This window comes from Gracilinanus agilis, chromosome 2, assembly GCF_016433145.1.
Source record: "Gracilinanus agilis isolate LMUSP501 chromosome 2, AgileGrace, whole genome shotgun sequence".
NCBI classification, from domain to species: domain Eukaryota; kingdom Metazoa; phylum Chordata; class Mammalia; order Didelphimorphia; family Didelphidae; genus Gracilinanus; species Gracilinanus agilis.
In genome coordinates this window covers 266,239,627-266,259,499 of record NC_058131.1, presented here as the reverse complement: position 1 = coordinate 266,259,499, position 19,873 = coordinate 266,239,627, and the positions used below count along the sequence as shown (strand labels likewise).

Genomic DNA, 19,873 nt, shown 5'->3' with positions numbered 1-19,873 from the left:
TGCCTTTTAACAGTATAAGAAATGGTCTAAGGGAAACCATCCAAGAATTTCATGCTTGGAAAAGGAGATGGGCTGATTATATCATAAGAAAGAGTGATACTAGGTGCTAATCCAAATGCTGTCCTGTGAAACACAAAACATAAAAACCTAGAATGATGGATAGCTCTGGGCAGGAGTTTGGAAAACTGGGTTCTAGGGTCAATCCTGTTACTACTTTATTATGTGACTTTATATAAGCCTTTTCCCCCCAAGCCTCAGGGGTTTTCTTCCAGTTTTTCTTTCACAGAATTACTAGACTTGTAAATCAAAAGAATGCTTAAGACATGGTATATATGGATTTTAACAAGATTTAGAGATGGAAGAGATCATAGAAATTATCAAGGCCCATACCTTTCTTTTACAGATAATGAAACTAAGACTGAGGGGTTTAGATTTGCCCAAAGTTGCACAAGTAATAAATAGCATGGCTGGGTTGAACCTAAGTCTTTACTTCAGATTCAATGCTTTTTTTTTTTTTTTCCCCCTAACCCTTACCTTCCGTCTTGGAGTCAATACTGTGTATTGGCTCCTAGGTGGAAGAATGGTAAGGGTAGGCATTGGGAGTCAAGTGACTTGCCCAAGGTCACACAGCTGGGAAGTGTCTGAGACCAGATTTGAACCTAGGACCTCCTGTCTCTAGGTCTGGCTCTCAATCCACTGAGCTAACCAGCTGCCCCCGCTTTTTTTTTTTTTAACTATATTATGCTACCTTTCCTTTTTGATAAAGCCTCTCACATTTTCCTTATTGGCAAGATGGGCACATGGACTAGATAGATTGGTATGCAATTAGATGGACTTGACCTTCATTGAATAACCAGACCCCCAAAATGGTGGTTAATAGATGGAGGTCAGCCTGGAGGGGAGTTCTCTGGTGAAGTATCCCAGGGATCTGTCCTTGATCTTGCTCTATGACTTTGATGAATCAGTCAATCAACACTAAGCATTTATTAAGTGCCTTCTTTATACCAGACACTGTGCTCACCCCTGGGGATACAAAGATAATAATTAAATAGCCCCTGCTGCTTCAAGGAGCTCATATTCTATTGGGAGACCAAAAAACAAAACAAGGCAATTGGACGGGTGGGAAGAGTTCCATCTGGGGAAATTAAGAAAGAATTTATGTAGGTATTCATTTTTGAGCCGAGTGGTTTAAAGATAAAAATTATCAAAGCAGTCTTTATCACAATCTCATTCATAAAATATCAGTACATTTTTTTGTTTTTTGAGACAAGTAAAGGAAATGAACTTAAGTTCTCATATAGTTTCCTAATCCACATAAAGAGAAAGATGGTCTACGTAGCTGCTGTGCTCACTAGTACTTGAGTAACAGTCCAGATTTTCTTTACTTGTCCTCATTAACTGAACAGGAGAGGATGTGATGTTTATGAAATGGAATATGGCACTACTGTCTCTCTGTGGGAAGGCCTTGATCCAAATGTAGAGCTGGGGGTAAAGGATGAACCTAGGGCTCTCATGATGTGTTTGTGATTTCATATTTCATCATTCAGGATTCTGAATGATACCCTGGAGAGTAAGACAAAATAAAGGAGCTTCATGGATGATCCTTAAAAGTAACTCCCCCACTAGAAAGCTGGCCCCATCCAGCAAGGACAACATTCATTCCTCTTCCTGTCTCCCATCTTCCAACTGTTATGCTCTACTAGTGCCAGAATTAGAATAAGAGCTTGAATTTTGAATGAAATCAGGAATTCTAAGAGGTAGAGGTAAGGCGAGATTATATACTAAACATATATATATATATATATGTATATATATATATATATAGTTCGTGCAAAGACAAAGGTAGAATTTAGAATCCTGTATGAGGGACAGCAAGAAGGCCAGCTTGGGTGGACCTTAGGATTCATGCAGAAAGAGGAGTAATAAGGCTAGTTAGTAAGGGAGGGTGGGACCAGGCTATGAAGAGCTCTAAAAACCCAGGAGAAGTCTTTTTGTTTGAGCCTAAAGGCAATATGGAGCCAAAATTTATGTATAAGGTGGAATTTAAAAAATAACTAATGTGTTCGACTCGAGAATCGAGATTCCCACACACCTCCACCATTCTTCCAGGGTAGCATGGGCCAAGCCTAAGATGAAACTTAGAGATAAATGTAAAGTCTTATACTTAAGTTCCCAAAATTCAACTTGTCCAAGTTTTACATTAGTCACTTTCATATACTCTTTGATTTCAATCAAACTAGATTCCTGGCTGTACCCTGAACTCAGCATTCTTTTTACCACTGTTTCTTATCTCCATATTTGCTCCTATTCCTGGAATGCCTAGCCTTCCCAACTCTGCTTTTCTGAATCCTTCTTTCAAGTCTTGGCTCCATTAATACCTTATTCATGCAATCTTTCCTGATCCCTCTGTTGTTAGCACTCCTTTCCTCAAATTACCTTACATTTATTTGTGTACATGTTATCTCTCTCAGTAGATTGTTAGTTTTTGTGTGTAGTAACTATTTAGGTTTTGAACCCCAAAAGCCTAAGCACAGTGCAAAGTATTCAGTTAATGAGGATGGGGCTCCATTGGCCCAGCCATTACATCATATTGATTTGAATTTATCTAAATTCTACCACTAGCACTCTCTCTCAATAAAGGACCTCTTCTTCTATTTTGCTGAGAAAGAGGCCATCTATTATGAATTCTTTCATCTCCCTTCTTCTTCATCTCAAAACCTTTCCAGATTTTCATCTGTCTTCTTCCCTCGTTCTCATAGGACAAGGTAACATTTCCTCTTGGGTCTTTGAAGTCATTCTCTCCTATTCTATTTGGGGACTTACCCCATTTACTATTCCTTCTTTTTTTCTTTCAGCCTCAGGCTTTCTCCCTGAAAGGTCACTAAGCAACTCTTAATTGCCAAGTACAGTCTTTTCTCAGAATTCATCTAATGACTTTTCTGCTGCATTTGATGCCATTGCCTACCTTCCCTTTCTGCCTGTTCTGCTCCAGTCTACCTTGGCTTCTTGGACACTGCTTTCTCCTAGTTTTCTTCCAGCCCATTTGACTGTCCTCTCTGCTGGCTTGTTATCTTGCTCCTGCCCCCTAAGTATGAATGGCCCACAAGACTGTCCTAAGCCGCCTTCTCTGCTCTTTTTACACTTTATCCTTTGGTAATCTCCAATGTTCTCATGGCTTCGATTACTACCTTAATGCAGATGGCTTCCAGAACTTGAGATCTGGTCATAATTGATCACCTCAACTCTATTCCCACCTCCCTAATTGCCTGCCATTTGGATGCAGTGTGTCCAAAGCTGAACTCATCCTCTTCCCTCCTAAGCCTGCCCCTCTTCTCAACTTGGCCATACCAGTTTCTGTAACCATTATCCCAGTCACCCAGATGAGAAACCTGGTCGTTCTCCTTGGTTCTTCCCTCTTTGTCACCTACCACATCCAGATCTTGTCATTATTAGGGTCCCAGCATCTGTGAGAGCTGCCTTCTCTCCCGCAGTCCCACTGTCACTAGCCTGGTTTAAGCTGTATGTATTAGCTCTGAGCCAAACTCAACATACACACTCCTACATATTTCTGCCTTTTGAAATCCTCCCCTTCCTGCAAATTTTAGCTCAGATGCCTTCTCCTCTAAGAAGCCCTCCTTGATCCCTGCCCCACCCAACTACAAATGCCTCCTTAGTCTGAAACTTCCTTAGAGCTCTTTGTATCTCTTCTGGATCCTTTTACTTCCTATATTATATTTTACTTACCAGTGTACTTGGCCTTTCCAACATCAGTCCCTTGTTGAAAAATAAGCTCCTGAAGACAAGTGCTGTGTGATATAGTAGCAAGAGCTCTGACTTTGGAGTCAGAGGACCCAAGTTCAAATCCTGCCATAGATACTATTTATGTGACTTTGGGTGAGTCCTTTAACCTCTCTGGGCCCCCATTTCTTAATCTTTAAAATAAGAGAGTTGGATTAGATGGGTTCTAAGATTTTTTTTAACTCCAAATCTATGATCTTATGATTTTTGCATTCCCAACAACTTGCACATCATAGGCAATTGGCAAATGTTTGTTGCTGAATGAAAAAATATGAGACATGCTTGACAACAGTTCTTGTGAAAAAGACCTGGGAATTTTAGTGGGATTCAAACTCATCATGAGTTCATTCAAGAAAATATGGCAGGGCTCCGCTAGGTGGCTTAGTGGATTGAGAGCCAGGCCTAGAGACAGGAAGTCCTAGGTTCAAATCTGACCTCAGACACTTCCTAGCTATGTTACCCTGGGCAAGTCACTAAACCCCCACTGCCTACCCTTACCACTCTTCTGCCTTGGAACCAATACTTAGTATTGATTCTAAAATTGAAGGTAAGGGTTTTAAAAAAGACATACATCAAGGTTGTGTGAAGTGAGTCTCTTTGGATTCCGTGTCTTGGTCAGAGGGTGTTGGTGAGTATATCCACCTACAAATTTGGGAATATGAATTTGGCAAAGGTATGGAAAGGAAATTTAAGTCAGGAAGACTGACAAGGAGGCTAATACTAGGGGCAGCTAAGTAGCACAGTGGAGAGAGAGCCAGGCCTGGAGTCTGGAAGATCCGGGTTCATATCTGACATCAGATGCTTCCTAACTGTGTTACCCTGGGCAAGTCACTTAATCCCAACTGCCTGGCCCTATTCTCTCTTCTGTCTTAGAATTGATACTAAGAGAGATGTTAAGTGTTAAAAAAAAAAAAAAAGGCCCTACTTATATTAGACAAAGGATTTTATCTTTATAATAAATTAGTTGGGAATTGATTGTTTATGGTATAATTTGATAAGTGCAAATTAATTTAATTAAAAATGGGTTACTCTTATCTTTCTGCCTTGATTGAAGGCAGGGACCATATTTTTTACTTATTTTACCATTATGGCAGGCGTGTACAGATAAATGTTTTAACAAGTGGCTCTCCAGGAAAAAAACATATATACACTTTGAAGTTTAATAGCTTTCTTAAGTCTGGAAATCAACAAAATAATAAATCAAGCCTTGATTTGTGGCATTTGCTGATTTCCAGGTTACAAATGCTCCCACTGAAAATTTCGCGATTGGTTCTCCTGAGCTGGTTTGAGCTCACTTATAGTATTAGCTGACAGATATGTTAATAGACTGATTGATGAAAAAGTCAAATGAATCTTCGGTTCAGAGCAAAACAGTTGATTCATTAGTAAAAGGAACAGGCCTAGGGGATGCAGGATTCATAATTTTGTGTGAATTACTTTTCCTTCCTTTAAAACCTGTTGCTTAATGATCTCTAGCTTATTAAATAATTAAATAAATCAAGTACTCTTTTTCCTTAGCTATTATATTCTTCATTGCATGCCCTCCTTCTCCTGAACTGACTCATACATCCCTTTCTTTTTGTCCAGGTTCACAGTAAAGACAAAAAATATGTGTGCAAAGTGTGTAACCGAGTCTTTATGTCTGCGGCGAGTGTGGGAATCAAGCACGGCTCCCGCCGCCACGGAGTGTGCACTGATTGCTCAGGCCGAGGCATTGCTGGCCACTTGGATCAGAATGGAGGCGAAGGCTCTCCCGACGAATTGTACCCAGGAGAAAGTCAGTATATGGAGGATCCAGATGACATCAAAGTGGAAGGCGACGAGGAATTAGGTGACGACGATGAAATTAAGTGGAAAGATGATGTTGGCATTTCCCAGGATGATGTGATTTTAGAAGATGACAAAGAGGATGTTGATTCTCCTCAGGAACACGAGAATTCAGGGGAGCATGACAAGGATTTTACCTGGATTTCATAGGGAACTGGTCTTTGGGAGGAAGGGGTAGGGGAGGGAGGGAAGAAGGAAGGAGAGTGTGGAAAAGCAAAGTAGCCCTGTTGTTGTCCACATGTGCAAGTTTTGTTTATTTTTGTTTGATTTCAACAAATGTAAAGTCCTTTAACTGTTTAATTCAGCTACTAGTAAAGGCCACTGTGAGTGGTAGAATCTTCTTATCCTTTTTCCCTACCTTCCCAGCTTCTTTCTGGTTACTTCCTTGGGCTCCTTCTCTTCTCCCTCACCTCCTAAATCTGCCTTTGCCTCAATATGGAAGCAATCCAATTGCATGCAAGTGACTTTATTTCTGAAGAGATGAGCTTTGCGAATGGAGTGAGAAGTTGGGAGAGGGGAATTTTTCTTAAAGGCATGAGCTCCTTATTTAAAAAACAAACAAAAAACCTTCCCCATCTTAAATCAAACACCAGGGGTTAAGGGGATGGCTTCTATCCAAAGTAATAAATAAAAAAATCCAGCAGTAGTGAGTGTGCTCATCAGTCCATGCAAACCAACCGGTATGCATACAGATGGCCTCCCCAACCCTTCATTGGTCACTTTGCAACAAACCTCTAGAAAACGGGCTTTTTGGTTTGGTTTGGTTTTTCAGTAGGGAACCTTGGCCAGGCTAGTCACCACCCACCCAAGTTTGGTTTTCTGGGGGTGCGGGGTTAGGGTTCAGCTCTCTAGGGCCTGGGGCTCCCAACCCCTCTGCTTGTAGCCGCACCTAGCTCTGTGTTCCAGATCCAGTGCCATCTCCTAGGAGGTACCAAATCATTTCTGGCCTTGGGGTTAAGATCATCCAGCACTCAGTTGGTTTAACGGGAGTCTGGTTTCCATTCTCTTCTGTACCTCCTGCCCTCCCTTTCACAGGTATATGCAAATTCTGACCAATGGAAGACATTTCAAAAATGGAAATGAAAATGGCTAGGATATCTTTCTTGACCTTTGTTGCTAACCTGAACCACTCCAGCTCTTTGCTTCAAAGGAGATTGATCCTGGTACTTTCTTAACCAGATAAGCCTACTCAGGGGCCAGTTTTGGTTCCTTCCAAACCTTTCTTTCCCAGTAGAGCCTGACTCTAGCCCCTGGATGTCCCCTCTGTCTAACAGAGAAGACTTTCCTCAGTTTTATTCCATGTGGTTGTCAGCTCACTCTTCCTTCTCAGCCTGATGCCTTCCTCTGACAAGTTTCAGAAAATAAGTGTCCTGTTGTACAAGGAAGAAAGGCTCTGCTGAACCTCTCACCTCTGTGCTTTGGTGCTGAAAACAAAACAACAATCCAAGTTGAAGACCTCACTGTTTTTATACAGCATAAATGGCAGCGGTGGGGCCATCCTGAAACCTGCCACCACAATCCCGGTGTAACCCGGTAAGCCAAATGATTCAAAGGTGCTATTTTCCATGATGGGAGAGGCAAAGTGCTTGTGAAAGCATCAAAAGGTCTCATGATTTCCTTCACTTAAAGCAGGCCCCATGGGGCCTTGGGGAAGATTTTCCATCTTATCGTGCTTGGGGATTTCGATGGCTTTGTGCCAAGCATCTCTTTTCAAGTGGGCAGGGTGATGTGGATCTCTCCACCTCACCCATACTTGGAGAAGTGGCCCTTTGGGCTTCATATCCTCAGCTCCATGCCACCCTTCTAATCCACAGCCACTCTTAGTTCCTCTTTGAAGAAATATTCATCAGTTTTCCTATGTGTGCTTCCTTCTGGACCTCAGGCAAGCTTTGTGCAACACTGGGGCTCTACCCAGGCAAGCCTGCATTCTTGGGCTGAAGAGTTCCCCCCAACTCGGGCTAGAGCTGCTATCAGTTGAATTTGGTGGAAGAGGATCACTTGGGCCAGTCTTCCGAACCATCTCTACTGATAGCCCCTGGTACTCTGAGCCAAAGTCTGGGATCGCTTTCTTTATTGCTGCTAACACGATGAATTGACAAACCTATCTGCAGTTTGCTGCTTAAACCTTCTAAAATGGGTAACCATGTTTTTTGAAGTAGACGAGGAATGATGTTCGTAGTAGGCATATCAAACCGTTTTGTTTGTGGTCCGTTGTTTTTCTTTGACAGATCTGTACAAAGCTGTTTGGCCTTTGGTCTGTTGAAAAGCCAGTTGCTGATTGTTTTAGGGTTTTTTCCAAAGCCACAGATTGCACTTTTTTGATCTTTTTTTTTCTTTCTAAGTGCAAAACACAATCACTCATCCCATGCACTGTATAAAAGTGTCCAACTCAGCCTAAGCCCAATACTTCTTGGTCTCCTGTCTGCATGGCACCATTTGCCTGGGATCCTCTAAGTACAACTTCCTTTTCCCTATTCTTCTAGAGGACATCTGTTGCATTTAGACCAATGCATCACAGTACTTTTTAAAATGGCTATTTTGTGGCTTTTTCTATATCAAAGCTATTTTTAAAAAAAGACTTCAGTTTCTAAGACATTCCACAACTTTTCCTCCATCTTGACTTCAGTGTAGAAATTTACTACCTTCAGCTATTGTGTTTTAAGGGACAAAAGTTGGATCCTGGGCTGACTTTTGTTCCCTTCCTCTCTAGGGTGAATCTGATTTTGTATGAAGACTTTTGGGGGTGCTGAGCTTTACTTTATGTTCATTTCAAAATGTTTTACATTGCTGTTTGTTGTTTTGGGTTTGTTTTTTTTTTCCCCCCATGGACAGTACATACCTGTTCTAATTGTGCCACTTCTATGCTCTTTAGGCAAAGGAAGCAAAAAAAAAAAAAAAAAAAAAAAAAAAAAAGAGAGAGAGATAGCGAGAAAGAGAGAGAGAGAGATAAACCCACAAAAGGCTAACTTGCTATAGTTATAATGATAAAATGAGATAGCACATGCTTCTATATTACTAACATACACACTGAGTATATAAACCAAATAAATCATTCTGCTACGTGATATAGACTTTAAGTGCGTTGTTTTTGACGGAGGTGTGCAGATTTGGAAATGCAAAGAATTCAGGTATTCTTTTCTAAAATATTGCCCGGTAGGGCAGGCAGAGCTCCTGGGTATTTTTTATGTAAAATCAGTGCTAGTTTCTTTAAAGTAGAAGAGGGTACTCTCTATACAACTTTATCAGCTGTTTTAATTAGGAGTGTAAGCATCACTTAGTTGGAAACTCTACTGTCCTTTATCTCAAACTAGAGTCTGTGAAGAAAAATGGACACTGAAGGTTTTTCAATCAACAGGAACTGTGGAACGAAAGGAGCCAAGGGCTCCGTGGCCTGAACTCTTGGCATCTAACTTGTTGCTTGTTCTTCTCTTGCTCCAAGTTTGAATTGCCATTTTGGGGTTTTCATTTCTTTGAAGGGCTTAGTTTCTCTCCCCGTTTACCAGGAAGAATCTTAGTATTCAGTCAGCTGGGTTTTTTGTCCTCTTTTCTCAATTTTGGCTTGAACTCCAGTTAACTTAATCACATCTCACCTTTTGTACCTCTCTGAGAACTTTGTACCTTTCATTGGAAGGTCCCTTTTTTAACTGCTTTTCTAAATACAGACTTAGTTTCTTAGAAAATACATTTGGAAACAAGACCTTTGCTACCAATGGGAATTTCCTGGTTCAGCCTTCTTCTCAGTTTTGTATCAATTTCCCAGTCTCTTTCAGGTTGGGACCTGCTCTAACCACCTTTTGATAAAATACGATGGCTGGGGACTGCCTCCTTTTCCTGGTGGTCGCTTTGCACATAGCTGAGGAATTCTTCTCCAGCTCCAATTCTTTGTGTCTCTTCAAGCTCAGGACACTTTGCTTTGTTGTGGGGTTTTGCTTTTTTTGTTTTACAATACTGCTGATTCTCTCCAAACTGCCCTTAGTACTCTGTCTCTCGGGTTAGCCATTTGTGCCGTACTGTATGAAAGATTTTTTTCCCCTTGTTTCTAAAGAATAGTGTACAGGTAAATTTAGGTTCTGGATTTCCCCTCCTGACAAATACCCTTAAAGTGTTTTTGGATACTAATTAGTGATTTCCTACTTGGAATACTCTTGGAATTTTAAATTCAGGTAGGTGAGGTATTTTTAAATTGAGATATGAACCCAACATACTCAGAGGGAGGCCGGGGAGGGGAGAAGAAGGGACATTATGTAATGAAGGGTTTTTTTGTTGTTTTTTTTTAAGTGACTGACCTTTTTTTAAAATCAATGTTTAAGCTAATAAAGAAATATTTTTTTATGAAAAGGAAAACAGTGTAGATTACATTTCGCAATTTGTATTTTTTTGAATTGCTTTTTTCATGTTCCCAAAATGGAAAAAATAGTTGAGAGTCGTCTTTTTTTTTTTTTTTTAAACTATATGATTTGTGTATCAAACTCTGGATCCTGACAAAGTTGTATATTTGCGCTCTCTCTCTCTCTGGGTTATAGGATATAGTCAGAACACTGCCATCTTTCAATAGGACCTTGGCTAAAAACACACACCTTAATGCTTCCAATTTTGCACATCTTCCTTTTTAAAAGAAAACTCCAAGAAAAATGCAAAAACTGGAATTTTTTGCAATATTATTAAAGATAATCTTGTTTTAGCTCATTTTGTGACGTGTGCAACTCTTAAAGCCATACTGATGGTTCTTTTTACTTTTAAATCTATCCTATATTGTGTTGGAGATGCTGCCCTTTTTAGAACCAACTGTAGTGAGAGTGCTGTGCGTATGCTTTTCATATATATTTATTTTTTCAACCTGCTTTCAACCTGTTGTCAAACAAAAGAGACAAAAAGGGCAGTGTTTGAAGTGTTTGAAGATTATTGATTTTTTGCTGGGAATATTCTATATTATACTGACTTTATATTAATTATTATAAACCTGTGTTTGTATTGGAGATGTGTTTAATATTTGGGGTGGGGGGGAAGATTTTAGTAACCAGAAGTCAGTGGGAAAACATGACTGTGTGTTGTACTGATTTTCTGTAACTGTAGTACAGGTAAATATGACTTTATTTTCTAGTTGATCTCACAGTTTCTTGTCTGTGTAGGCATGCCAAAGGTATGCCTAGAAATTCTATTTACTTTATGTGATGGGATTAGCTTAGACATACTTGCAAAATGGATCAGTTTCAATAAATCAGGAAATTGCTGCTAAAAAAAAATTGTCGGAGTTTATTTCACACCTTCATTCATTGGCTTTGACTGTTCCCTGAACTTCTAGAAACCAGTTGTTCTAAGTCGGCACGAGGGAACTACAGGAAAGGGACCTTCAGCCCAGACTGGGGGTCAAAGGCTTCGTTGGCAAATTCTGCTACCTTCTTGGAGATTTGCCTTTCTAGCGGAGGTTTGAAAGGAGAGGATGCCATCTAGTGGTGGGGTGGGGAAGAGGAAGAATGGGAAAAGACAGAGGGTAAGGAAGGTGGCAAAGGGCATAAATGAGGCAGTGTTTCCATCCTCCCCAGGCCTCGGTATTCACGTGGGGCCCCGAAATCTCTGTTCCAGTGTTGGAGCTCAGTCCCAGTCTCACTCCCAAGGATTCTGAGCTCTGAGGCAGAACAGATTTCATTTCCTGAGTCGGAGCAACCGCTGGCAGCTGTCGCTGCCTCCTTTCTTTCCAGAATTCAGAAATCAAAACCATGGACAGGACCGGACAAGGTCACCTAGCCTAGCCCCACCCTTTCATTTTACCCAGGAGGATCCTCGTGGGGAGTTAACTAGGTCCCAACCTCAAATCTAGCGTTTTCCCCATACCACCCCATTTGCCTTCGACTACTTCCCAGGCTTCCTTAGAGTTCATGGACGGATTATAATCCATTCCCCAAACCTCAACACGGGGCCCGCAAAATTCTCTCAGGAACCCTTCTCTAATCCGAGTGATCCCAACGGCTCTCGTACGTCTGTGCGTATTTCCAAACGATATCCACATTCTCCAGACGAGTGCTGGGCCAGAAGTCATAAAGGTGGAGTTTGCCCTTTGTCACTTTTGGCATGTCATAGCCCTCGTTTCCTAATCTGTAAAATGAGGGGTTTGGCCTGGCTGACCACTCAAAATCTGTGATCCTAAAAAGTCCCGTTCACTCAAATTCTGCTTTTCAGAAGGGGTGTTCTGGCCACCTGTCTGCCTTTTCCTTCCCTTGTTTCTGGTCATCTCATAGGGGCTGAGTTATCGAATCTCTTAAGGTCTAAACTTGAAAGCCTAAAAGCTCAGACTTTCTCCAGCTCCAACCTTTGAATTCTTTGGACTTCCATCCTCTCTTCTTGCTAAACTAAGTAGTCAGTAAAGACTGCTCCAAGACTTGTCTAATGACCAGGAGAGCGATAGTGGAACTATACTTCTTTATCCACGGATCCCCGGGGGGGAGGGAGTAGCCAAGAATGGACACAGCCGCCGTTACGTGGTACTGCCCTGGGCTGGTTAGGAAAATGGTCTTTTAAAGGAATTATAGTGGAATTGAAGGACAGATGAAAATATCACTTAACCAATATTCAAGAATCGGGGCCGGCATTCACTGGTAAGAGGTATGGGTGAATAGGCAGGAAGGCAGTACACTCACTTTGGTTCAGCACAGGTCTTGATCCCCCGCCAGTGGCCCAATAAAATTCAGAAAATAGGGGGCACGGAAAACCTGCATCTTGACGGAAATGGGTAGTAGGCTGGGCCCAGGCCAGTTCACAAGTTAAACAATGAAGCCGACCACCAGAGGGAAGCCAAGGGCTGCTCTCCCCGGCCGTGGGGCTCTGGGCGGGGAATAAACAACCCCCTCGTCCACGTGACCAGGAGCAGCCACACCCGTTAGCCCCTGCCCCCAGCTCCTATTTTTGTGCGGAATAAACCGACACCGAGATAACTTCTGGAAAAAAAATACCGAAAACACATCTTTACTTTCTTTTCTCGCCCTGATACAGCTGTGTCCAAGAGGGCCAAAAGCGAGAGACCTGAGCTTCTCCTACGTGGTAAAAAGTGTCCGCACAACCCCACCCCACCAACCCAGCCAAGAACAGGAGCCGGAGGGGACCCCGCGGACAGTGCAATTTTCTTTCCCTTCAAACTCTCAGTGAAGACCTAACGTCGTTAGTTTAGCAGGAAAGTTTCACGAAAACCGGTTTGCGAAGAAAGTTTGGAATGTGATTCCCGATTCTAGGGCCCAGGCCGAGCGCACCTGAAGGGGCGGCATCGCGGGGCAGGGAACGGAGAGGGAGCATGTGAGAGAAATTCCGACAGAGCCGGGAGGCCTCTCCACGGTCCCCTTCAAAGTGCATTAGACACTGTCCCTCTCCAGGGGGCGGGGACTAGGCACTGGAGCCTCCAGCCAGCTCCGGCCCCCGCAACTAGTCCCTCCCCCGACTGAGAGCCGGCGCCGGAGGCTCCGCGCGGGGGCGGAGGGCACAGCTGGAACCCCTGGGGCCGTGGGCGTGTTGCAGCTGTACGGGCCCTCCCCGGCCTAGAGTCAGGGGGCGGAGACCCAGGGGTAGGGGCGTAGCCAGACCTCCGCCAACTCGGTGCCGCCCCAGTAGGCCGCAGGAAGGTGTAAAATCTCTAAAAACAGATCTCGGCTTCCCTCTCCCACGCCCGCACCCAGACTTCTGCAGAGTTCGGTTTAGGGAGCCCCAGAAATTCCTTCCGAAGGGAAAGGCACCAGCGAGTCTGACACACTATACAGACCAGACACACGACACACACGTACACGGAGGCCAAGGGAAGCCCCTCTGGCCTCTAAAGCAAAAGGAAGAACCCGGTCACGTGCAGGCAGGGCGACTTCGGGAGCTGGGAGCCCAGGGTGACTGTCCGAGCCCCGGGCTCGGGCTCCTTTTACTGGGCATGGGGAGGGGGCACGGGCTGGGGCCAGAGCCCTCCGTGTTTTAGTGCAAACTGCTGGTTTCCTCAGGCACTTTTGAGTTGTCACAGACATCCCGCCCACATGAGCACACAGGGCAAGTGGGGGGAAGGCATCCTCCCCGGCACCACCTCCTACCCACCTGCCCTTCTGTGGGAGGGGTGGGGGAAGGGAACAATAGCTTATTTCCTTTTTTAAAAAGCAGGGGGCTGAGTTCAAGAGAGGGTAGAGGCTGGGCCATCTGCCCTGGGCTGGAGGAGGGGCCTTCTGGAGACCCTAGAGGGGCAGGGGAGAGGAGCTGCCCCCGAGTCATGAGAGAAGGGAACAGCCTCCAGGGAGGGGGCATTTCAAGGCACCTGCAGTGCAAACTGTGCAAGAAGTGGGGCTGGGGGCAGGGCTGGGACAAGCTGGGCTTCAATCAAGGAACCGCTGACAGGCCTTCTTCCAGCGACAGGCCGTGCACCACATGTCTCTGTTCTCCATCCCATACACCTTCCGGCACTTCTTGGCTTCACCTCGAGGCTTCCTGGGAAAGAATGGGGCAGGCAGGGTGAGGCCCCAACTGCAGGTGTCTCTGGAGCTTGGTAAAGACAGGTTCTCCATCTACACAATCGCTCCCAGTCCTGGGGAGGCCCCAGGCCTGCTCAGGCACCAATTTAGTGGCAGCATTGCCTCAGAATTTACTTCTCCTTCCTTCCTTCCTCCCCAGATCAATAGTTCATCAGGGCTAGATCCCTTTCTGCTTACCCAGGAGCCCCAATCCTACCCTATCCTTTGGGGCCTGGCTCAAGTCACAACTCCTCCAAGTTACTACTGGGCCCTGTGGAGGGGCTGCTTCAGGTCAGGCCATGGGTTCAGATCCTGATTGACACCTGTTAAGTGTGAGCAGAGGCAAATCGCTTTCTTCCTCCTGCCCTCAGTTTCCCTCTCTGTCACACAGTAGCAGTCCTATCACTGCTCACCTGACAGTCTCTGTGACACTGCTCTGTACTTATTAGAGAAGGGGGCAGCCTGGAACAGCGCCAGCCTTGGCATTAGGAAGACCCACATTCAATCCAGCAGAAAAGCTTTATAAGCCACTGCCAGGGCTCCTCCTCTCAGTCTCACTTTCACATTAAACGAAGCTGATGGCCTCACAGGGACCCAAGGATGACTGAAAATGTAAAACCCTTCGCAAACCCTAAGGTCTTGTGTATCATTCACTCCAGTATTCCTTGATGACTAGTCCTCGGTGATCAACTTTTTCAAATCTTTCTACCATCTGGTTAGGGGTTAACTTAGCTCTTAACTCTTCCCTAGCTGTTCCACATTCACCAAGCTTCTGTCTCCAAACAGAACACAGGCTCCCTGAGATTGGCTGATGTCTGCTTCCCCCCAGGCTCCCCAGGCCTAAGCCCACAAGGGCTGAGCAGGGCGCTAACAGTGAAGAGGGCACCAAGGACCTGGCTTTGAATCCAAGCCTCCTCCCTATAGCTCTGTGACTTTGGCCCTCTCCCCTCTCTGTAAATGGAAGGGAAGAGGCAAGAGGGGAGGGGGATTGGCCCAGGGGATCTCTCCAGGCCTCTCTAGCCCCAGCACTAGCTCCCCGACCCTAAGAAGGGCTATAACTGGAAGATAGGGGAAGGCCTCCTCCTCCTACCCTCCTAGGCCAAGCCTTCCCTACCCCAGTCAATGCTCACCTTATGCCTGTGGTGGGTTTGAGGCCAGAGGGTATGGCTGGTACGGGGGGCTTCAGGACTGTGGGTTGGGGAAGTTGGGGCCCCTTATGCCCTGTCCCAACTGGATGGCCCGGAGTCAGACAGCCCTGGAAAAAAAAAGATAGCAGCTTATCCTCTACCACCTCTCCTGAAGCAGAGGAGAGATGAGCCACCAGAAAGGCCCTTGCTCAGCACACCTGGTAGGCATGGTCGGTGTGGACGTGGCACAGAGTGGTAGAAACCACAGGGCTCAGGATAGTGGGCACAGCTGTGGTCTCCAAAGGGGCCGGAACTGCCAGGTCCAGGCTGGGAAAGGCAGGGGGCACTGAGGAAGTGGGTGACATGGGGGTCAGGCTGGATAGGCCATCTGTCAGCGAATCCACATTGATGTCCAGCTCCGTGTAGTAGAAATCCTCTTCGCCGTCACTCTGATCCAGCTCTGCCCGACGCCTGAATGGGGACGGGGTCATGGGTTAGCCCCAAACGTCGTGACCAGGCCCTCTGGAAACAAGAACATCCCACCCTCACCCCCACAGTCCCTGGCCCAGTCCCTTCTGCGCATACCCCAGGTGCACAGTTCGAATATGCTTCTGTATCCCAGAGGAGGTGCTCAGCACTTTCCCGCAGCTTTTCCACAGGCATTTGAACATCACTTTCACCGAATTCTAAGAAGAGAAACTTCATCAGATGCAAGGGGCCAGCTCTGCGTTCTGCCCCAGCTCTGCCCTCCTCTCCCATCACCCCTCTGGACCGCTCACCTTCCTTTTCCGGGGCGCAGGGTCCCCAAACAGAAAATGGGCAGCTTCTGGGGGCAGCGGTGGGGAGGGTGTAGATGGAGATGACTGATCACTGGGAGGGTCCCAGCCCCAGTCCCCACTGTTGTTGCTGCTGCTGTAGCTGCCAGATGGCCCAGCTGAAGCTTCCTTCCAAGGATCACAGCAGGACTCTGCTGGGGGGATGGAGAGAGGGGAGACCCCTGAGTGTCAGGGACGGACAGTGCCCACCCCACAGAAGGCATCACCCCAGCCTCCAGCCCCCCCCCCCCAGACTCCCTGGGCATTACCTGGGCCAAAGGGCACTGAGGAGGGACCCAAAATCAGGGGGCTGGTAGACAGGCTGGTAAGGACGGCAGCAGCCATGACTTCATCCAGCCCAGCCTTTCCAGGGGGGCATCTAAAAAGTACAGAAGGGAAGAATCTGTTGCTTCCATCGCTTGGGCCTGGAAGAAGGGGGTAGTGAAGGGGAGGGGGGGGAAGGCGGGGCCCAGGGGCTGGGTCTGCCCACACCAGCTGGGTCAGGGCCAGGCCGGGAAGTCTGCCCAGGCCAGACAGGCCTCAGAGAGAAGAGAAGGCAGATAAATAAGGAGCAATTTCGGGAGGGGCTGCCCCTCACCTTCCACTCTCCCGCCAGGGCCTGGGACACACATGTGGGTCCTGACACATGTGTGTACACATGCACTTCTGTGCATAGGCTCTCCCCATGACTTAGAAACAACTTGACTCTACATTCGCCTGCCATCAAAAATCACAACTGGGCAGCAGGGAGACTAGATTCACCCTCTCCAGGCTCCTCCCTTTAGAGGATATTTTTTGGGGTAGCAGAAGTCTGATTTCCGTCACCCCCTGTGGACTGATTTCTTAAGCCCCAAGCTACAAAACAGCCCAAAACCCATCTCTGACTCTCCTCATACTGCAGCCCCAGAGAGCTGAAGCCACCCAAAATACATCGAGGTCTTCCCTTCCTGTTAGCCTCCTCTGTTCCCCATCTCACCTCCCCACTTGGGGGGAGGACTCCACTGAATTGAAGGGAACCCAAGGAATCACATATTAACCAGAGTTATGCAATAATGAGACCAGTTGAGAGCAAACAGTCTAAAGGGGAGGAGGGGGGGAGAAAGACTGTTTGCAGCCTCAGCCTCTTGGAGGAAACAACATCGGGACCCCCAGAAAGAGACCAGCAGGGGATGTCTATCACTACCTGCACAGAATTTAGCCAGAGTCTACATGCCAAGTGCAGAGGTAGACCTTCAATTTTTCTCTAACCCTCTTTAACCCAATAAGGGGTGATCCCCATTACCTACTAGGCAATTTTCCTTATCTATCTTCCTTTGAATGAATGAAGTATGATGCTTGCAGAGTTGAGGATGGTAGTGGAAATGAGGAAGAATTCTTTGTCCTAAGGGAAGGGGACTGTCAAATCCCTCCAGCTCTCCCCCAGCAGCCAGAGAAAACTATGAGGAAAGATGTTCTTAATCTTTTTTTGTCATTGACTGTTTTGGCAATCTGGTGAAATCTATCCACTCATCAAAATAATGTTTTAAATGCAAAAAATATGCATCATTACAAAGGAAATCAATCATATTGAAATAAAATTACCAAAACTTAAAACAAAAAGGTCCATGGACTCCAAGTTAAGAACCTTTGCTTTAAGGCAACCTCTGAACTCAGGCCAAAGCCTGGCTGTTTACTAAACCAATAGAGTTCCTATCTCCTTAGCACCCAACTCAGTGACCCACTGGGCACAGAAAAGGGCTGAAGCTTCAGTCCACGGGAAAGGAGCCAGATCAAGAAGTCATTCAGAGAAGAGTCTCCACTGGACTTTCTAATTTTATTTTCTCTGGTCAGCCTTCTACATTCGGGGTTCAGCTAACCTCCTACTCTATCCTCCCCCCCCCCCATTCCCCTAGAACTCAGTTATACCTCACACAATTAAGTCACTAGTGTCAGGAAATATATAATTAATACTTTACTACATAGCTCACTGTTTCTTTATCAGACCTCATCGTTTTATATCCCAAAGCCTGAGTACAAAAGTAATAGACCTACCCACAGGCCTGGCATCCAAGAGTTAAATCACAGTCTAGCCACTACTTTCCCTCTCTGCCTTAGTGTCTCCCTTTGGAGCATGGGGTATTCCCAACCCCTACTCCTGCAAATACTGTCACTGGCTCCTTGGGACTATAGAGTGGATACTCAACAATTTTTTATATCTGGGAAAAGTGGAATGAAGCAGACCTTGTTACAGAAGGCTTGGAAGTCAGAGGTCACAGCAGGAGTCATCCTCCCAAACCCCTTGGATAGCCTCTCACCTCTGCCTGGGGACAGGGATGTATGCAGATTGCAGCAGCCCACTCTGGTCCCAGTCTCCAGCCTCATCCCAGCTCCCTAGGCCCCATGGATCCTCTGCTTTCTGCCCAGGCAGCAATTCCTCTGGCCCCACTTGGCCACTGCAATGGATAGCCCCCTGCTGACAGAACACAGGCCTGCCTTAGGGTAGGCAATGGCATCAAATCACTCCCTTCTTAACCCCCTTCCCCTCAAGTGTAAAGTCCTCTGCCCCCAGAGGAGCCCTCTAAATTCTGGGGTCCCATAATGGAACAAAAAATACATGAAATTCCTCCTAGATCTGACCAGGTCCTTCTGCTCAACACATGCACAATCAATCTCCCTCTTTATCTCCTCCCTCCCTCCCAAGCATAGGGCATATGTCAGAGATTCCTATTTTTCCTCCTTGGAAAAATGGACCAAGAATGCAAAAACCCAGTCTTCTTTAGAGAGTCAGTTCCTTGACATATGTGATGCCATCAGTGAACAGAAAGGTGGCCTATATTTCCACTTTGTATTTTAAGTCCCCTCTTCCTCCTGTCAACTAAGTATGGGGCTACCTAGATTGGGAATCAATACACACACACACACACACACACACACACACACACACACACACACACCCCTTCATGCTTGTGAGGGGGTGGGAGTTGTTTTGTTTTGAAATCAGTACCTTCCATCTTAGAATCAATGCTGTGTATTGGTTCCTAGGCAGAAGAGTGATATGGGCTAGGCAGTGGTGGGGTTAAGGGACCTGCCCAGGGTCACACAGCTAGTTAGTATCTGAGGGCACATTTGAACCCAAGATCTCTTGTCTCTAGGCCTGGCACTCCATCCACTAAATCATCTAGCTGCCCTGACCCCCCCCCCCACACACACACACACCCCGTTCGGTGGATTTTTTTTTTTAATCCCAATCCCGCTGCTCTCACAGATTTCCGGGGCCCAGGGAACACCTCCCAAAGTGAATCCTCTGGATGGCACCAAGGCAACAAGGACGGGGGTGTCAGGGCCCGGAAGTGTGACACCCCCCTCTCAGCGCCTCGGGCCGTCTCCCAGGGTCCACCCCCACGTGCCCTCCCCCTCAGCGCCGCCGGAACGCCGGCCCCGCCCCCTCCCTACCAAGCCGGCGGGAAGTCTAGCTCCGACACCGCCTCCCCAGCTCCTAAGGCCCAAGCCCGCGCAGCTGGGGCCCGCCCCTCCTTCCACCCAGAGCCCAGCGGTGTGACTGACAGAACAGCCCAAGGGGAGTGGGTGGTTAGAGGGCTGGCTAGGGGGCGTCTCCTCCCATCCCCCCTTCCCTCCCGCGCAGCCCCGGTCCCTGCCCCTCCCTCACTCCCTCCCCCCGAAGCCCAAACTTTCTGCAGCCGCCTCCAGCTGCGACGCCATCTTTGCAGCGAGAGAAACTTTCTCGGGAGGAGCCCCTACTTCGATCCCTGCCCCTCACCCCTCACCCGGCACCCAGCCTGTCAGTAGTCCATCTAAGTCCGGCAGCCAGCGCCGGCCTCGGCCCAGAACTGTCCCGTGCCCC

General features: G+C 46.5%; 2 protein-coding genes across 3 annotated transcripts in view; one reads left to right on the top strand and one right to left on the bottom strand.

Moving 5' to 3' along the window:
* ZBTB46 (zinc finger and BTB domain containing 46) overlaps nucleotides 1–6,600 on the top strand; it is an 88,718-nt gene extending 82,118 nt beyond the window's left edge. The window contains exon 4 of the mRNA XM_044663883.1: nucleotides 5,386–6,600. Within this exon, the coding sequence (XP_044519818.1) occupies nucleotides 5,386–5,775 (390 nt within the window). The 3' untranslated portion in view covers nucleotides 5,776–6,600. The remainder of the gene's footprint in view (nucleotides 1–5,385) is intronic.
* Nucleotides 6,601–12,555: 5,955 nt separating this feature from the next.
* SLC2A4RG (SLC2A4 regulator) lies at nucleotides 12,556–18,418 on the bottom strand. Of its 2 annotated transcripts, none has more exons than XM_044661181.1 (7): nucleotides 18,327–18,418; nucleotides 16,302–16,411; nucleotides 15,997–16,184; nucleotides 15,803–15,903; nucleotides 15,436–15,688; nucleotides 15,221–15,345; nucleotides 12,556–14,067 (listed from the first exon to the last, which is right to left on the bottom strand). In XM_044661181.1, exons 2-7 carry the CDS (start codon nucleotides 16,375–16,377, stop codon nucleotides 13,956–13,958), a joined length of 855 nt encoding a protein of 284 aa, XP_044517116.1. In that variant the 5' UTR covers nucleotides 16,378–16,411; nucleotides 18,327–18,418; the 3' UTR covers nucleotides 12,556–13,955. The 2 variants fall into 2 exon arrangements, with proteins under 2 accessions (XP_044517116.1, XP_044517114.1); XM_044661179.1 differs by lacking the exon at nucleotides 18,327–18,418 and adding an exon at nucleotides 17,315–17,365 and having other exon boundaries at nucleotides 15,997–16,187.
* Nucleotides 18,419–19,873: the final 1,455 nt, after the last annotated feature.

What these genes read in the sequence shown, in the direction of transcription:
- SLC2A4RG (XM_044661179.1), bottom strand. Translation starts at nt 16,377, where the DNA reads ATGGCTGCTGCCGTCCTTACCAGCCTGTCTACCAGCCCCCTGATTTTG. An exon ending in ATTCGAACTGTGCACCTGGG is followed by an intron (nt 15,689 to 15,802) that starts GTATGCGCAGAA and finishes GTCCCCATTCAG; the next exon opens with GCGTCGGGCAGAGCTGGATC. An exon ending in ACACCGACCATGCCTACCAG is followed by an intron (nt 15,346 to 15,435) that starts GTGTGCTGAGCA and finishes TTTTTTTTCCAG; the next exon opens with GGCTGTCTGACTCCGGGCCA.